Consider the following 20,349-nt stretch of genomic DNA (forward strand, 5'->3'; position numbering starts at 1 on the left):
TATTCTTGACATAATTTCCTGTGACCTTGCCTCCAATCTCTCCTCAGTGCTGCCTAGCCTGCACACAACACAGCTGTCTCCTGCTTAGCCTTTGCTCTTTCTCCTCCCTCTGCCAGGAATCTTTCACTCTAGAGTGACAGAAGCCAGTTTTCCATGGCCTCCCAGGCCTGTTCCACCACTTCTGCAGGCATTGCCTCTTATCCTATAAATACAGCAGCCTTGCCCTGCCCGTCAGCAACCGGTTATCTTATCATCTTTGATTTATCTTCATATCCTTAGAGCTACCTTATATTTTTCTGCTACATATTCTTTTCTTAAATATGTTTTGACTCTTGCCAATCTTAGTTGAATTAAAATTGCCTATGAATAAACACTCATTATGTTTGGATCACCCATGCCTCAAGCAGCACCTAGTGTCTAGTCAATGCTCCATCATTACTTGTTGAATGTATGAATTAATAAGTAAACATACTATCACTCTTGTAGAAATAAAGAAGCCTGGTTCCAAAGTTCCAAGAGCCTATCATGTATTTCCCAGGATGTGAATGGTAAGATTGCAATTCAAACCCAGATTTTCTTATGTAGTTTCTTTTCCCCTTACACTTGCCTCTCCTGACCGATAGGAACATAAGAAGAAACCATACTCTGATCAAAGCATTGGGGAGGAGTTATGAATGAGAACTAGGAAGTTTATTGACCCTCAAATTCATGTTCCATATTTTCTATAATCCTAAGAAGCAATAGTTATTATCCTCAATTTACAGATAAAAAAATAAAGCTTGGACTATCTGAATAATTTGTTTAAAATTAGCAAGCAAGTTGCCAGCAAAGGGTTTGTTCAAAGCTTGACTTTTTCTGGTGACCAAGTCCTTACTGGAGGGAGGGTCATGTATCTTGGATGCAAGATTTCTTACTTAAGTCTCCACTAAATCAGAAGTCAAAGACAGAGGATAGTTTTGTTTAGATGATAGCAAAGCATTATAGAAATTACGCAGTCTTATCTTGTTCACACCTTGATATTCTATTTAGTTTGATGGCATTCCAAGCTTGAAACAAACCCCAGAGACTCTAGGTTTTGAAAGCCAAATGTTTGTGAAAATGATAATAATCCATGTATCCTTGGAACTGAAGACATTTATGCATGAAGGCTGAAATCTGATTCCTTGGTGATAGCTGGGTACTGTGTTTAATGTAGCCTTTAAAGTATTGTTATACAAGACCAGGTGCAATGGCTTGTGTGTATTTCTAGCTTCTCAGAGGGATGAGATTTGAGGATCAAAGTTCAAAGCTAGGCCTGGGAGAAAAGTCCATGAGTCTCTTCTCTCCAATTAACAAACAAAAAGTAGAAGTAGAGGTGTGGCTCAAGTGGTAGAGCACCAGCCTTGAGCAAAACAGCTTAGAGACAAAAACCAGGCCCTGAGTTCAAACTCAAGTCCTGGCACACACACACACAAAAGTCTTCATACTGATGTCTAGAAAGGTGAGCAGTAGCACACACACAGTGACAAATCAGTAGTGCTCCTGGCAAGGCTGTTTAAATTATTTTTAGGCAGAAGACATACTGTACACACCAGGATTTAGGTGTGAGTAGTTAATATGAAATATTACGTCTCTCATCACCTGTTGTTACACTGAGCCTTCTCTACTTCTCTTTTTCTTCCCAGTCTCTTTTGCCAGTACTACATCGATCATCCTCCTTGCAGATCAACCTTTCCCTATGAAAAAATTATCTTGCTGAGTTGGCGGAAACACCTGTGTTAAAAGTTGTGGTGGCTGTAGCAGCCATGCCCAGAGTTCCCTATGATGAGGCCCTGTCATTTCCCAGATGACACCTGCTGAGCTCTGTACTTCTCTGCTAACGAAAGCCAGAGGCATTTGTTCTGATACACTCCTGTTTAAAGAAATGAAAGGCAGCCACCATTACAGGCCTTCCTGTAGTCTACTGCCTTCTTGCTATGCTAGGTGGGAGCTTTCTCCTAGATTTAGGAAAAGTCAAAGCCAATGACAAATCAAGTAAGCAAGCAAAGGAACAAAAACAATGCTCCTCAAAGGAGCAGTTCCTCAGCCTCCAAACCAATTCCTCACTACTTCCTTCTATAGCTGTGTTTGTATCATGGTGTAATGAGAACTCATAATGAAATGAAGACCTTGAGGTTTTGCAACACTGTGGATCATCCAATAAAGTTCATACACAAGGGTACTGTATCTACAAGGGTGCTTTTCTCTCTATCTCTACTTACTGTCAATATGCAACTACATTTAATTCTAGAAAGGACAAAGGGCTGTAACACTTAAAGGCATGAAGGATAAGGAGATGTTTGGCTATATTTCCTGTCCACTCCCCTGGAGAGCCTTCAATTCAGTGAAATTCTAAATATTTATTGATTGCCTGTATGTGACTCTCTGAAGGATGGGTATGAAGGATGGGACCTGTAGTGCTTTGGGTTTTCTGGGGTTTGCTTTTTTTTAATACTGTTAGAGGGCAGTGCTCTACCCACTGAGCCACACCTCAGCTTCCAGCTTTTTTGTAGTTAATTGGAGATGAGAATTGTATAGACAGACTTTGCTGCCTGTGGTGGCCTTGAACTTTGATCTTTAGTTCTTAGCCTGAGTAGATGGGATGCCAGGTGTTTAGCCAAAAGTGCCCAAACTGGACCTAAGTTTTTAATGTTGTGATAAGTGAGAATAGATTAATCAAGTATTCAAGGAAAATAAAAGAGGCCTTCTCATGAGCAAAATATTTTCTTTTTGACTAATTGCTGTAAAATTGATCATGTTGTTGAATTCGAAATAGATCATGCTTAATGTAATTGGATTATTAGAAGGACAAAAACTGCAGTCCAGGATTCTGACATACTCTACTTAATTAAATGCAGTTTACACTCAAAGTACCTTGATATTATTCAAAGTTTTTCATAGATAATGCAACATTATGAAAGGTAAAATGGATGATTTCAAGCTTTGTGTGCACTGTGATTAGAGCAAGATGATTATGACACATATTTAGTACTTAAATATAAATTAATATGGCAAGTATTAAAAATAGACTAATTATTCTCAGGCATTGCTTGGTAGAAAAGGGTGTCTGGAGTTGATTAAATAGTTGGAGAAGTTCAAAGTCACATGAGACAAATATAGATTGCATATACATTTGTATGAATTAAAATTTGTACTTTAGGCTTCATATTTGCATTACATTTGAATTATTTGCTCTACCATCTCTGTTTTACAAATATAAAAGAAATTAAGTTGTTTACAACACCTTCTCTATTATTTACATGATAGTGAAGGCTTATATGCATACTAGAAATGTTTTAATTAAAGGATGTTTAATTAGCATATTTAATGGGGAAGAAATTACATCTTGTCACTTGTCTTGAAATGCATTCCCAAATGGAGAAAATACTGTACCTTGTAATGACTGACTAATTAGGTAAACTGTGCAAGTCAAATCCAGGAAACTTGTATTTCCCTGCTTTGAAAAATTAGAAATAAATTTCTAATTATTCAGATGTTTAATTCAGACATTGGGAGTAGGGTAGACAAGAAAGCCTATAGCTGTTATCTCAATTAGCTACCAAAAAAGCTGGAAGTGAAGCTATGGCTCAAGTGTTAGAGGGCTATCTTTGAGCACAAAAGCTCAGAGAGAGTGCCCAGGCCCTGAGTTCAAACCCCAGGATCAGTACACACACACACACACACACACACACACACACACACACACACACACACGGAACAAGAAGTTGGTGGTGTTACGTTTAGAAATCTGATATTTTATCTCATCACTTTATATCCTATATGTTGGGTGTAAGTCAATCAACTAAAATAGCACTAGTATGAGAGAAAAATAGATATTGTATCTGTCTCTTCACTAGGTCTCAAACCCTTATAAAATAACTAATATTTGTCCAGTGCTTCCTTAAGGGCTTTGTGTAGATACTAGATATTTTAACCCTCACAACTAAAATATAAGTTGGCAGTCATTATTTTATATATATTTTAACTTTTTGTGGGGGTACTAGGGCTTGAACTCAGGGACTAGGAGATGTCCCTGAGCTTTTCTGCTCAAGACTGGTGCTCTGCTGCTTGAGCCAAAGCTCTGCTTCAGCTTTCCCTCCCCCCCCTCCCACCCCGGAGGTGTTCAATTCATTTTCACCAAACAGTTTTGCAAGTATTGCTTTTGTAGTTTTTGTCTTTTTTTTACCCTGTGTCTTTCAATTTTGGTATTCCCTTTCAATTTACTACTTCCAATACCAGTATACACGATTTCCAATATACTCAGATAAGATTACAGAGATAGTGTAGGTACAACCACAGGAAGGTGATACAAGAACATCATCAATAATAGAAGCTACAGATACACATGGGACGTTGAAAGTAGTTACAACTGTGATATAACAATTGTTTCCATAACATGGCGTTCATTTCACTTAGCATCATCTTATGTGTTCGTAAGGGTATAGCTATTGGGCCTTATGATGCTCTGCTATGACTTGCCTAAACCTATACTAATTATTCCCAATAAGGGAGACCATAGAGTCCATGTTTCTTTGGGTCTGGCTCACTTCACTTAGTATAATTTTTTTCCAAGTCCTTCCATTTCCTTATAAATGGGACAATGTCATTCTTTCTGATAGAGGCATAAAATTCCATCGTGTATATGTACCACATTTTCCTGATCCATTCATCTACTGAGGGGCATCTGGGTTGGTTCCAGATTCTCACTATGACAAATTGTGCTGCGATGAACATTGTTGTGCTGGTGGCATTACTGTGATTTTGTTTGTGGTCTTTTGGCTAGATACCCAAAAGTGGGGCTGCTGGGTCCTAGGGGAGTTCTATGTTTAGCCTTCTGAGGAATCTCCATACTGCTTGCCAGAGTGGTTGAACCAGTTTACATTCCCACCAACAATGAAGTAGGGTTCCTTTTGGCCACATCCCCTCCAACAATTGTTATTGTTAGTTTTTATGATATATGACATTCTTACTGGGGTGAGATGGAATCTCAATGTTGTTTTGATTTGCATTTCTTTTATGGCCAGTGATGTAGAGCATTTTTTCATATCTCTCTTGCCCATTCTCATTTCCTCATCAGAGAAGTCTCTTTGTAAGTCTTTAGCCCACTTGATGAGCGGGCTATTGGTTCTTTGCGGTTTTGTTTTGGAGGAATGTAATTTTTTTAGTTCTGCATATATTTTAGAGATGAGGCCTTTGTCTGTTGAATGTCCGGTAAAGATCTTCTCCCAGTCTGTGGGCTTTCTGTTTATCTTGCGAGCTATGTCCTTTGCCGTGCAGAAGCTCTGCAGTTTGATGCAGTCCCATTTGTCCAACCTTTCTTTGATTTGTAGCCTTTCTGGGTCTTTGTTAAGGAAGTTCCGTCCTGCGCCACGGAGCCCAAGTGTTTCTCCTACTCCTTCCTTTAGTGTTTTCAGGGTGTCTATTTTGATTTCGAGGTCTTTAATCCATTTGGAATTGATTTTGGTGCAGGGTGATATATAAGGATCTAGTTTTAGTTTGTTGCATGTGTTGAGCCAGTTTTGCCAGCACCACTTATTAAAGAGGCTATCTTTCTTCCAGACTATTGTTTTAGCTCCTTTATCAAAGATTAAGTTGGCGTAGTTCTGTGGGTTCATTTCTGGGTCTTCAATTTTGTTCCATTGGTCTTCAGGCCTATTCCAGTGCCAATACCAAGCTGTTTTTATTACTATAGCTTTATAATACAGCTTGAAGTTTGGTATTGTAATTCCTCCAGCACTGTTCTTTCTGCTTAGGATTGTTTTTGCTATTCTAGGTCTTTTATTGAGGAACCCAAGTTTTAAGGTTATTAAGATAGTTGTTATTATCCTCAGTTTACATATGAAGAAACACAGTCTTAAAGACTTGGGTAACTTGAAAAATATCAAGACTAATGGAAGAAAGAGCCAATAAATTGCTTGAACCTAGAAGATTGGCCCTAAATTTGGGGAGTTTGGCTTCGTGATGTTCTCAGGTATTGATATAACCAAAGAAATAGGCTCACCCACTCACTTCCTGGAGGCAGAAGGCTGGTGATACATTGTCCTGTGGGTCCACAGTGTTGATGTGTTTCAATTATTCTCTCACTACAGATAAGTGGTCTTTCCTGACCAAATAATTCTGGAATGTTACAGATGACCACGTAGAAAGAGTGGTCATTGAATGAGCAGACACACAAACCTGACCAATAGAATTCATCTAGGAAAACAGAATCTTTAGAGGCCATGTGTCTTAGGAGATGAGTATAAATTTCACCAACACCCTACCTCCAAGGAGCTGTGATTTCTCAGACACAAACAATTTGCAGAATTTTAGAGACAATTGGAAAAAAATTACTCTGATCAAATACAAAAAGTGAAATATAAGCTATTCCTTGCCATAATGACATTGAAAAGTCTCTTTCAGCTACCACATTACAGACAGTGTGTCATGAAAAGAAGAAAATGTGACAAAACTTATTTAGCTCACTATGAAGTAGTACACATTTAATGTAAGTAAATTTATCTATCACTGAAGGCAAAACAAGTGAAAGGGAAGAATGAGTCTTTAATGTGTTAGAAGCTTTTGATACATCATTCACTCACTCTTTCTGAACACTGGGAGTATTTGCATTTCAAGCATTTTCTATTTTTAAATTCAAAATAGCCTACGGATAATACATATTTAAACATTAGATTTTCAAATGTCTGTTCTTCTATTTCTCCTCCTTCTCTTCTTCTGCCTCCTCCTCCTCCTATTTCTACTTTTCCTCTTCTTTGTGGCGGTTGTTGTTGGTAGGGAAATTATCAACTATCATAGAAATGGAGGACATTTCTCAGAAAACCTATGTGTCTCCTAGGCTTGTACAAAACCAATTACATTAGTGGGTTTGTCTTTCAGACTGGATTTCATCTTACAAGATGACATTTTAGCTCCTTACCAGTAGTCTATTGATTATCTAAGTCACTTATAATTATAACCATGGGCCAAGAAATCCTGCCAGTCATAGATGCCTCCCAAAGTTAAGTTGTTAAGTGTACTCAGCAATTTAAAAGCAAAGTATTTTCTTCCCTCAAATATTATCTATGGCTCTGTATAATACTAGTTAATATTTATTGAGTTTTTGCCATGTGTTAGACACTGTGCTAAACCCTTTGATTATCCCAATAGCTTTCCCAATAAGCCCATGTAGATGCTAATATTATCAAAAGTTTATAAATGAGGAAATTGCACAGTGAGACAATAATTTCTTCCTGGTCATGAAGATAAGAAATAGTTAGAACCAGATTTGATACTGAGAACCTCAGACCTAATTCTTATGCCCTAAATAGTTTGATATACTCTCTTCAAAAAGATGATGCCCAGTGGAGAGCTGTTTTATTAATTTTTCCTTCACTTTAGTAATATACTGGAGCAAAGTAGTAAAAATAGTCAAAAGATGTAGCCATGAATGTATTCCTTAAAGATATGGCATGCTGTTATGTGTGGACACCATCATTTACAAATTAACCAACACACAGACTTTGCCTTCATGTGCTAAGTAAATGTGATCAAGTAACAGGTGCTTGAAAAAGTTCCCATGCGGTTCATTATGTCTGCTTTATTTATTGATTACATGTCTATTGTATAGCTATTTCTGTTATGGTGGTTGATGTAAATATGATGGTTTCATAAAATCTACTTCCTGTTAGAAGGGTTTTCATGAAAATTTACTTCACCCTTTTGTAAAATTGTATTCCTAATTAATTTCCTATTTCATGGTTTCTCAATTTACTTGATCTTTTTCTCTTGAATTCTACTGAAAAGAATCTAGTGTCCCACTGTTGTATAGGTTTTTCATTGTAGAACTCTGATGTGCCCCCAGTATTAGACAGCTGCGATGCACTCCCATAATGTTGAATGTACATTCTTATGGTGACACAGGCCGAGCAGAGCCACAATTCGGTGGCAGAAGAAGATGCTTCTTGGGAGATGGAGCAGAGCAAAGCTTTAAATGGATGCTAGTGAGCCTCCTTGTCTTGAGAAATCTTCTTGAATACTTACTCAGGAGTGGCCTCCTGTGGTAAATTGAAAATAGAATTAAAAATAAATGCTTGGCTGAAGTAACAGGCCATAAGACACTAAAAGCTAATCATTAGTTCCGCGGTTCTGTTTCCTGAGGTTCTTCTCCTGAGCTTTCATTGCACGGTGGGAGGCTGATTTGGATGAGCTACATTTTAACAGTGCGAAATGGAAGAAAACACACAACTCTAAAATATATGTATGTAATGTCACAGAGAGAGATGATAGATAAATGTATAGTTAGGTCGATAGATTTAAAGAGTACATGGCATGAAAATTATCTTTTAAAAATAGCAAATATTGCAACCTCTTAATAAATCCTATTTGTTCTTTTTTCAGTCACCTTTAAAAAGACATTTTTTTTTCTGATAAGCTACATCCCTACTGTTCTTACTATTTTTTTTGGTTGTTTTTTTTTTTTTTTTAACATCTTGGATGTTTAAAAAAAGAAAACAATTTAGATAACTATATAAAATGATTAAATAGAAAATAAAGCCATTAGTGCCATCTGCTGGAGATTTGCAGTAAGTCAAAAAAGTATTTTAACTGACGATCAAATATGTTTTTTTTTAGATACAAACTATACAACAACGTTGAATTATAGCAAATGCAAAAAAAAATAATATTCTAGCTACAATGTATCTCTGTGAAAGAATAATTGCCTAACAGAGGCAAGGCCTAGGTTTGATTCTGAGTACAAGGAAGAAAGGTGAAAGGGAAGGGGAAGGGGAAAAAAAAGGGAAAGGGGAACAGGAGAGGGAACCAATGTTGAGATGATGGACAGAGATTGTTCTCATTACTTTTGGCCCCCTCCCCACTTGCCACTGTATATGCATTCAAAGCAATGCTTTACTTTGGGATGCAATAGCCATACTACTCTTCTGCTTTCATCACGTTGGAGAAACTTCCCCATTTCCTTCAGGACCTTCTATTTGGACCCTTTAAAACTTCAAAATATTAGTATCCATTCTGGGAAAATCTAGCATGGAGTGCTTAGCTTTTTATCAAGGACAGCCAGGAAGAGAGACAAAATTAGCTTCTGTTCCTATCTGAGGCACAGAAGAATGAAAAACATGACAAATAAGTGAGATGTCTGGCTAATTACAAAGATTTCTCTGTGTTTTACTCTGTCCCATTATCCAGTGTCTTGCTATGTGCCTTGATTTATAACAAGTGTTTAAGATATCTACTAAGCAGTAAGAAAGTCATTGACAATTGCCTGTTTAAGCTACTTGTTTTGCATTCATGGGATATTTAGATTTTCAGACCTTTACAGAATGATATTTAGCATTCTGGCATTCACTTTTATTCCTTCAAAGTATGAATTACTGAATTTGACCTATTTACAACTGGTATACTAATGTTTCATGGATTGAATACAGAGCAATTAGCATAATGCTGTGATACATAGTGATTACAGCAGAAAAAAAATGTCTCCTGTAGAAAAAAACCCTCCCATCGAAGTTCTGCATTTCTCATCACAACCCTAAGAAGTCCTGTACAAAGTCCCCTACACAGCACATCACTATGGCCTTGGGAAGCTGTTCATGCAGATCCCTGGGCATCAGGACATGCTCCTTACCATTGGGAGACTTGACATGGTGAATAGACTGGTTAGACTAGATTAGACATGCAGTCAAAATACTAAAGCAACCTCTGATAGGATCTGAGGGATAGTGTAGTTCACAGATGTCCAGTGGGTTTGAGGGTTACATAGCCCTCTCCTAAAGATTCTTCCCTTGGGATCCCTCCTGTTTAGCAGGTGTTCTGCTTATCTTTTTCTTTAGCACATTTTTGTCACTTTTCTTCTCCCTCTGTCTCTGTGGATTCATTCTTTGAAACCATAGAAACTAAGGACTAGATGCAACATTACAATTTTTCTCTACCAGTGACATAATGACAAAACCATATTCGGGAGCAAATCCTGTTTACTAACAATTTTTTTTGTGATAACACTACATGCCTTAAAATACTCCACTTTCTATATAGATAATTTAAGTTTGTGATTTATCGCAATGCATTTGCCAAACTTGCTAACCAGTAAGAAATATTGATTCTAAAATTGAAATGTATAAGTATATTTTACAAAAAGGCCTTACATTTGCAGTGTAAAATTGACTGGAATATTATATAATGAAAGATGTTTTCATTTAGTAACCATAATAGATCAGCTATAGATTAAAATAAAAACATAAATATTCTTCTCTTGTCTTACTATCAGTATCTTGGTTCTAATAGTGTATCTTGCTACAAAGTTGGCATTTTGACAAGGGGTGATATCAAAGGATTACAAGGGGGAGATGAATTGAGAAAAGATCACTAAGGGGGGAAGTCATGGGGCTTGAACTCTGGGCCTGGGCATTGTCCTTGAGTTCTTCAGCTTAAGGCTAGCACTCTACCACTTGAACCACAGCACCATTTCTAGTTTTCTTGTGGTTGATTGGAGGTAAGAGTCTCACGGACTTTCCTGCCTAGGCTGGCATTGAACCTCCATCCTCAGATCTCAACCTCCTGAGTTTCTAGGAGTATAGGCATAAGCCACTGGCGCTTGGCTTATTTTTATTTTTTGCTGGCCCTGAGGCTTTGTTGTTGGACCTCACCTTTTTGCTCATAGTTATCACTCTACATTTGATCCACAGCTACACTTCCTGCTTTTGGGGGTTAATTGGAGATAAAAGTCTTGTGAATTTTCCTTCTCAGATTGACTTGGAACCATGATCCTCAGATCTTAGCATCCCTGAATAACAAAGATGGCAGGCAAGAGCCTCTGAGCATCCAGCCTAAAGTTGATTTTTAAGAGAGAAACTTGCTAGAGCATTATCTGACTTATTCTGTTCTTTGTTTCTTCTCTTGCCAGTGGGGTTACTCTATATATTATTTCAGTTAATTTGGTGACTACCTAACTATGGATTTATTTTCAGTTACTACATAAGACTTTCAATGAAGTTCCTGAACCCTGAGCCACAGTCTATTGACGTCAAGTATTCTTGACGTTAGGGTAGATCTTCTGCTTCAAAGTTCTACTAATTTGTGAATTTCATTTGTGTTCTTTGGGGATTTTGCCTACTTCTTCTCCAGGTCAAACATAAATGAAAGTTATTTTAAAAGTATTTACCCAGAATTTTCGATGTTTGGTGAAGATAGGATTGTTTTCAGGATGTTTTGTTTTCAATATAAATTTGATTATAAATTGCTTGCTTTACCAAATTCGATGAGACAGGTTTTGGAAAGGGGAGAACAATAGAGAGGTAGTTACAATAAAGAGCTTTAAATTCATCAATGAACTTGTCAGTGTGAAGTCCTATTGTACAACTAATTGATATCAATAAAAAGTGTATTATCTTATAACTAAAATAAATCATCTTTTCAAAAGACTAAGATATATATGTATTTATATGCTATATATATTCTATTCAGCAAACATAATATAATATGCTAGTAAGTTTGTACAGCCTACCTATTTACTGAATTGTGCATTTCTAAAATTTACTGCTTAGAAGACATGTCATATACAGAAATAGCAGTGATATATAATCACATGGCCTGTGAGTGAGCAAAAGAAATTCTGTGGGATTGCAATTGCAATAGGGGTTCCTGTTTGTGCTGAGTTTGTTGCAAGTATATATGGTTCAGAGACTTTTGAGAGGAATAATGGTGTAGATAGGTTGTGGAGTATGTACTTGGTATGGACAATAAATATACAAATAAATAAAAAGACTTCAAGAAATAAAGATTTCCTAAAATAAATGTGTGTGTGCGTGCTTGTCTCTGTGTGTGTGTGTGTGTGTGTGTGTGTGTGTGTGTGTGTGTATGTGCATGCACATGAGCTGATCCTTCAGTTTGAACTCAGGGCCTGGGTGCTATCTCTGAACTCTTTTAGCCCAAAGCTGGAGCACTAACATTTGAGCCACAGCTCCACTTCTGGCTGTTTATGCTCATTAACTGGAGATAAGAGACTCACCAGACCTCCTGCCCGGGCTGACTTTGAACAGTGATCCTCAGACCTCAGCCTCCTAAGTAGGTAGGATTACAGGAGTTAAACACTGCTATCTGGCTTGAAATAGATGTTTTTCTGGAATTGTTTTCTTTTATATCTGAGTTTAAAAATATAAAGAGGGTTTGGTTTTCAAACCATTTTATATTAACATAGATCATGTACTATATCAGGTATGACAAACTGCCCCAACGTGCCCATGGAAAAATCTGGTCTACTATCTTAAATATTTGTCTGTCATCTATCTGTCTGTGTCTATCTGCCTGTTGATTTCTTTTTGGCACTACTGAAGATTGATCTCAGGCTTGCAAATGCATTACCACTTGAGCCACATCCCTGGTCTTCTTGCTTTCAGTTTGCTTTTCAGACAGAATCTTGGGTATTTGCTGGTATTGGACTCAGACAGAGCTATTATTTCTGTCTCTAAAGTAGTCAAGATTATAGAAATGATTCACCATGTCTGGCTCCTACTATGTGTTTTGTAAATAGCTTTGTTGGAACATATCTACCCATTCATTTACATAGAATTTACTTTCTTCTGGGCAGTAGACTTGAGTTGTGGCAACAAAGATTTACTATATAGCCCAGACAGCCTACAATGTGTACAATTTGAACTTTCTTTTCAAATTTTTATACAATTTGAACTTTCACTGAATGATAGCAATGCTCTCACTAAATCCTGTTTTATAATATAGAAAATTTTATGGAATATGCTTCCCTAAACCTAGCTTTGTGCTTATTTATCTTTAGTGAAATAGATTTGATTTGGTGGTTCTCACACTAAGTACTAATTCCTGCAGTTCTTTTATTCTTAGAGTTTATTTCTGTTTGCTTACAGGAAATATTACTTTACTTATTTAATAATTACTTTACTTAATACAATCTATAAGGTTTTAATTGCTATTTTATATGATCATATTTGTTTTGTGTGCCAGTACTGGGACTTGAACTCAGGGCCTAGTTGCTGGCGCTTAGCTTTTTTGATCAAGACTGTCATGCTTCCACTTGAGCCACAGCTCCACTTCTGTCTTTTTGCAGGCTAGTTGGAAAAAACAACCACACAGTCTTTCCTGCTTGAGCTGGCTTTCAATCCTTAGGTCTCAGCCTCCTGAGTTGCTAGTATTACAGGCTTGAGCCACTGATGCCTAGTAAAATATTTAAGGCATCAAACATATTCTTGAATTGGTTAAATAAAATGTTGCTTACATATATCATTCTATGAAATGAAATTCTCTGGCCTTTAAATTGGGAATTGCTTCAGATATTAAATTATGTTTTGTGGTAGTACATGTTTACTTCACTTGTGACAGTTAAACAGGAAAAGATTGAAGTGGCAAAGTAGAAAGTAATGAATAGAGTCCTTCTCAAGAGTTGTTGATGCTACACGTAAAGTTTTAATGAAATCTCAACGCTTACTTGATTCTCTGTCTAGGGAGCCCAGTTCCCTATAGGAACCTTAGATGTAGTGCGTCAGCCACCTGCCTGTGTTTAGTGGATCCTAGCCAGCCAGCTAGCTCAGATGCACAGGTGAATTTGACCAGCCATTTTCTAGGGGATTTTCCTGGCCAAAGAGCCAATGACTGTTGGCTTAGCTTAAGACAAAGCTCTCAACTCTCATTTGCAAAAGGATGCCCTCCTTCCCTGAGATTCTCTAGGTGCCATAGTGTTTTATTGAATATAGCAGAGAGGGCGAAACTTGAATCTTATTAAGCAGGAAGCAACTTATGTCAACAACTTTGGTAGTCCCACCACCAAAAGAAGAACCCAGTGTATAGCATAAAGTGATGAGTTTACAGTTAAAATATTTTCAAAGCGTCTGACTTTGAAAGAAACAGAGAAAGCCATCAAGAAGGGTGGGAATAGATTCTACCCACATTTGGCAGCCAGCAAAACTACAGTTAGTGCTGATTATATTTCTTAGTTTGTGGGCCAGTAGGGAAAATACATTTATTTATATATGATCTTTTTCACTCAAATAGCTCTGCTTTCATTTTTGTCTCTAAAAAGTTGCTCTTCTCTGGGGAGGAATCCACAGGTGTAATACCTCTGAACCAGTAATAGGACTGTTTATCAAAATGAATGCCAGGAAGGAAAAACATGTTGGGGGCGAAGAAGGAGGGGGAAGGAGACACAATCAAGGAAAGATGGATAAATGCAGTCATTATTATACCCAGTGTTCATTGTGTAAAACTGGATCTGCTTTACTTTGATGGTAAGGATGGGAGGGGGAAATAGGAGAAAGATGAAAGAGGTAGCATTGATGGAGATTCATTTTGCTCATAGCCTGAGTTACGGAATTGTAACCTCTTGGCACAACCACTTAATAAAAATTTTTTTTAAGTTGCTCATTTCTTTTGCCTGCCATGATTTATTTAGTTTCCTACCTTTCATTTTTCTCTGTCTACCCAGGAGATTGCATCAACAGTTTGAAAGCTATAAAGAACAAGTGAGAAAAATAGGCGAAGAAGCCAGGCGCTACCAAGGGGAACACAAGGACGATGCACCCACGTGCGGCATCTGCCACAAAACTAAGTTCGCGGATGGCTGTGGACACCTGTGCTCTTACTGCCGGACCAAGTTCTGCGCGCGCTGTGGAGGCCGCGTTTCTCTGCGGTCCAACAGCGTGAGTGTACAAGGGATCAGGCAGCCCCACGCGCGGCGCGTGCATTTCTGTCCCCCTCCCTCCGTGGGTTTGTGTTTTCTCAAGGCAGAATAAGGATGACTATGGTTCTTTTTAAATTTTTTATTGTTATTATAAAGGTGAGGCACAGGGATGAATATAATTCTTAAAAAGTTATTTACCGGTGGCTCACACCTGTAATCCTAGCTACTCAGGAGGCTGAATCTGAGGATCACGGTTTGAAATCAGTCTAGGCTGAAAAGTCCCTGTAAGACCTTATCTCCAATTAACCACCAGAAAAACCAGATGTGGTGCTGTGGTTCAAAGTGGTGGAGAGCTAGCCTTGAGCAAAAGAGCTCAGGGACAGTGCCTAGGCCCTGAGTTCAAGCCCCAGGACTGACCAAAAGAAAAAGTTTTGCCACAGAGGTGCAGCATAATAAATGACCCTTGTTCTAATCAACATCAGATTACCTTGTTTGTTGCACCTCGTATCAGGGATTGAGCTCAGATCCTTACACTGTCAGCCCTTTTCCCTCAGAGTTTGTACACTACCACAAGAGCTTCTAGAACGGTGTTTAGTTAATTAGAAATATAGTCTTGCTGACTCTTCTGCACAGACTGGCTTTGAATCTTGATCCACATATAGCAGCCTTGGATAGTAGCTAGGATTATAGGTATGAACCAACAATGCCCAGCTATAAATTTGTTTTTGAAGAATATTAAATGTAAATTTAGTATCATTCATTTTATATTAGGAAACCATTCAAAAGTTGTTCAAATCAATTCTTGTAACCACTTGTAGTTCGTTAAAAGTTGTTAAGATCAGTTCTTGTTAACCACTTTTAGTTCGTGCAACAATAATTTTCACAGTGAATTAATGTAAAATGTAGGGTAATATGTATGTTCTTAAACTTAACACAAAAAATATATTAAGCAATAGTTAAATTCCATGATGGTAATTTCAAATTGCTGACACATTAAAGTCATATAGTGCCATACTCACCTTACGGGAATTTCTTAGCTATTTAAGAAACAGAAACTACACCACTTACTTTTTAAAAATTTTTTGAGATTAGCAGTTCTATATGAAATGTATTCTCAACAGATATACTGTCTTTATTTGACTTAAATAAACTCTACTGCTCTTGTTGGCCAGCACAAATTTTTGACACTTTAAAATACTGGCTAATAGTTATTTGTTTGTTGTTTCTGGCGCCAGTCCTGAGGCTTGAACTTCTTTTGCTCAAAGCTAGTACACTAGCATTTGAGTCACAACTCCACTTCTGGCTTTTAAATGTTTTGGTAGTTTATTGGAGAAAATGTCTCTTAAACTTTACTGTCCAGATTGGCTTCAAACTGTGATCTTCACATATCAGCCTCCTGAGTAGCTAAGATTACAAATGTGAGCCACTGGTGCCCAACTCCAATCGTATTTTTTAAGTGAGATTCTGTACTAATTCTTATAGGCACTTAGTTAAGAAGCCATTGGATGTTATACTTTGTTATTCCATATCCCAGCTAGTATAATAGAAAAATTTCTACTTCTGGATGAGTTTTCTTTTAGTTATATCTGCAGATGATATAGAATAGTTACTATTATCATTGATAAAAGAATTTGTAGTATTTATTTAAGATTCCTTTTATCACCTAATCAGGCAAAAAACTTAATGTACAGTTTTATTTTAAAACAGTGTGAAACTCTGGCATGCTCTTCATATTTTATTATTTAAAAATGACAATTTAAATAAACTACCCAGTGGACATTGTATTCTTTGGTATTTTGAGTTTTAAGTAGGGTAGTTTAAAAAAACTCTTCCCATGGAATTGCAGCAATGAGTATAGTAGACATATTTCTATTTTAAAGTAAGGCTATTATTATTTCTATTGCTTTGGGAAGATAATTCACTTCTCTGAACAACAGTTCATTACATTCCTTAGATGCTATGAAAATTAAATGCAAATCATTTAAAGTCATGTCACTATAACATTTGTATTTAGTCTTTAAGTTCCATACTTCTATCAGTTTTACTTTTTCCTTTTTCAGAAAAGTCATTTATGATGATTAATCTCATATATTATCTTGAAGCCCATCTAAACAAGCTTGGATATTAAGATCATGTCTGGTGCCTAGAAATTACACCAGAAATATTTGTTAATTCTCCTTTTTTAGTGTTTCTAAATAGATACTTTGGAATCATGTGAGACCTTGAGGTGATAATCTAAACACATAGAAACCTGCAAAGTGAAGCACAGATAGCCTGGTAAGGTGCTGGCAGTGATGCATGATGTGTGAATCCGCTGAGTTCCATGCTACAGAGGTCTCAGAATTCAAGAATTCTCTCCGTTCCCACTATAAATTGGAAATCAGCCTTACAATACAGCCAGCCACTGATGTGTTGGGATCATCAGGGTCAAACTCAGGTTTTCACAGGGAGATGGTGTTTGAAGATGATTGATTTGAGAAGCACTTCTCTTTGAAGAGGAGAAAAATGAAGTTCACCCATCCCTGAATCAACCCAACTCGGAAAAATATACAGAAACAAACAAGGTCCCAACTTGAAATTTCTGTCTCAGGCATAATTATAGCACAAGGAAATATTGCTTTTGGAATAATTTGTGGCCAAATAGTTAATATATTTTCCTTTTAGTGATTTATTACAAACATTGCCCATTTTTATATATTTCTAAATTGTAACACTATATTGATTGTGGAGTAGTACCATTTACGGGTTTTAATAAAATATTTGTTTTCAATATGATAATAAGCTACATATGGTAATAAAGCAGCTCTTCTTTTTGAGGAATATTTTTAATGTAGATTTACTATCTTCTATCTACCACATATTAGGTGGTATGGAATACAAGCGAACACATATACTGATTAAAATACCTGGTTAACACTTTGAAGAAGAAATGTATGCTTGTTTTATTGAAACACTTTTACAAATGTATGGCTCATTTTTGTTTTCTCTTCTCTTTCTTCTCCCTCTCCTCTGCTTCCTTGGACGCTTTCCCAAAGGAGGACAAAGTGGTTAGAATCCATGCTTTCCTTTCTATTTGTTATTATATTACATAGATTATATCTTATATTGATCTTTTTACAGTCAATGTTGTAGTATGTGTTAATTGGTATATTTCACAAAGAAATTAATGTCAGGAAGAGAGAACTCACTTCCAATTTTCATGAAAACAAAAATAAAATGAACCTCAGAAAGTGACAGGATTTTACATTAGTATATGAAATCTAGGTAATTTGAGTGCATGAGGAGAGTGAGATTTTAACATATGCACATAATTACGAGCTTATTTGTCTTAGTTCTTTGAGTTTTGATGATTACCCCATTTTTTTCAGGAACAATACACTTTTTTCCTCACTTACTAGATGCACAGGCAGGTGATTTGAAACTTCATTGCAAGTGGGGAATATATTGCTTTAGTATAGAGAATGGCTCAAATTCAAATCAAGAGCTCCAAATGTAGTTATTTTTCTATACAATGAGTAGCAGAGTTCTTAGATTGATACATTTTGCCCTTTTCTTTTTCAATTACTCTGCTCCCTAGGGGAGTGAAAGGTCACATTTAACTCTTAGTGAGTTATTACTTTTAACTCTTAGCCAGTCACAAAGACAATTTTTTACTTGGGCACTCAGGAGCCAAGTGGGGTCTTCAGTTAACCTTTCCTCTGTGTATTCATTTGTTGTAAATCATAAATTCCTCAAAGCTTATTAATCTCTCAATTTGAAAGTGAGGCAAACAGCATTTGAGATTGATCATATTAACATGGTGTGTTTGTTTATATTTGTAAAGTTTAAATGATGTACTGCTCTGCCGAGCCAGCCGGCAGCGAAGAGGGAATCCTGATTGAGGGGGCAAGGATTAAAGAAAAAGAAAAATGCAAGACAAGAGAAAAAGGATAAGAGGCAAAAGATGGGGTTCAGGAGGTCTGCATCTTAAGATTGTCACTCAAGACTGCAGCCCTGTTTTATTCTTAACTTCCATCTTATATGCAGTTTGACAACCAGGAAATAGCATAGGATTAACTAAGGTTTAAGAAAACAGCAAGGCCCTGAAATTGGTAAATAACAACAGGCAGTAAAACAAGATACGGTTGAATGGTTTACAGAAAACAGACTCTTGTGGACACAATAAAACATCTCAACATCTCAGGATTAGTACTGTCCTTCAAGTAAACCATGTCCTTGCATGTCCTTGAGATAACAACATAGCCAGAGGTTAGGATGAACTTTGTTGTTGGCTCCCTCAGCCATGACCTTGCACGCCCTTGAGAGTATAGCCAGAAGTCAGGGTGAATTTCGATGTTGGCTCTCTACATACTGCCATGCCTAATTAGCAAACTCAGCAATAAGTTGAATTTTAATCTATATTTTAAGCTTCATCTTATATATTCATGATTTGTTTCTACGGAGAGGACTCTGATTGATTTGTACATAAGGTAATTATTTCAAAAATACTTAGGCTTTATAAATACTCCCTTGAATGAATCCATATTTGATATGTTTAACTTCACATTCATTCAAAGAATAAAAAAGTGAGTGAATAAGGACTTAATGTTGCTAAGACATGGTGGTAAGATTTTAGTTACTCCTGTAGGGCTGGTCAGACTCCTTGCCCTGCTGGAACTGCCCATAATAGTAGATTGTTTGTGTTTACTTGTGTATTATAGTACAACAACATAAAGAGAAATTAGGAGGATTTTGTGGTTCTTGGATGGAAAATAGAGAGGAAAGACTCAAATGAAATCTCTTTCAATGAACTTCTTTTGCATATTGACTATAATACGTGTATGTATTACTTTATTTTAAAAAATTTAGTCAAATTTTCTTTTTTTTTTTTTTGGCCAGTCCTGGGCCTTGGGCTCAGGGCCTGAGCACTGTCCCTGGCTTCTTCCTGCTCAAGGCTAGCACTCTGCCACCTGAGCCACAGCGCCCCTTATGGCCGTTTTCCATATATGTGGTGCTGGGGAATCGAACCCAGAGCTTCATGTGTAGGAGGCAAGCACTCTTGCCACTAGGCCATATTCCCGGCTCAAACTTTCTTTATGTACATTTTTTGCCCTTGAGGAAATTCAATGAAATGTCTTTTGGTCCAAAGAAACCAAAACCAGACTCTATCTTAGTTATGTGAAAAAAGAATAACAGAGGGCTTTTTTTAAGTGCTTGATTGTCAGTTCCTTATTCCCTTATTTATCTGAGCACTTTTATTATTGGCAGAGAAATTATAATATATGTGAATAGTGTGTGTGTATACTTATTCTGTTGTGGTTGACAAGGAAATATTATGAAGCTGAATAAAACTTTTCTAAAAGCATTCTTCATCTTGATCAAAACAATAGTAATGAATTCTACTTGCTCTGTTAAGTTGGCAAATTAATATGATTAAGAGACTCAAAATGACCTAAGGATGGCTAATATATAAATAACCTTCATTAAGTCTAGTACAAAGTTAATTATAATATGTTTTAGTCTGCAGAAGTTTCCTTTTTTCCTTTATGAGCACCATTTAACAATCGAAGAACAATTTTGGAATAAAAAATAACCTCAATTTAGGAATCATCAGAATTTCTGTGTCACAATATATAATGCAGTCACAAAATTCCAAGCACAAAACATAAATCACTCTTCCTTAGCCAACAGAAAAACACTGTTCAAATTTCAAAGTG

The 20,349-nt window shown here is 36.8% G+C and overlaps 1 protein-coding gene across 1 annotated transcript in view; it reads left to right on the forward strand.

Annotated features, from left to right (window-relative positions):
• Rims1 (regulating synaptic membrane exocytosis 1) overlaps window positions 1–20,349 on the forward strand; it is a 547,387-nt gene that overhangs the window by 205,029 nt on the left and 322,009 nt on the right. The window contains 2 exon segments of the mRNA XM_048353904.1: window positions 14,459–14,672; window positions 17,689–17,700. Coding sequence (XP_048209861.1) covers window positions 14,459–14,672; window positions 17,689–17,700 — 226 coding nt within the window.

Source organism: Perognathus longimembris, chromosome 9, assembly GCF_023159225.1.
Source record: "Perognathus longimembris pacificus isolate PPM17 chromosome 9, ASM2315922v1, whole genome shotgun sequence".
Classification (NCBI taxonomy): domain Eukaryota; kingdom Metazoa; phylum Chordata; class Mammalia; order Rodentia; family Heteromyidae; genus Perognathus; species Perognathus longimembris.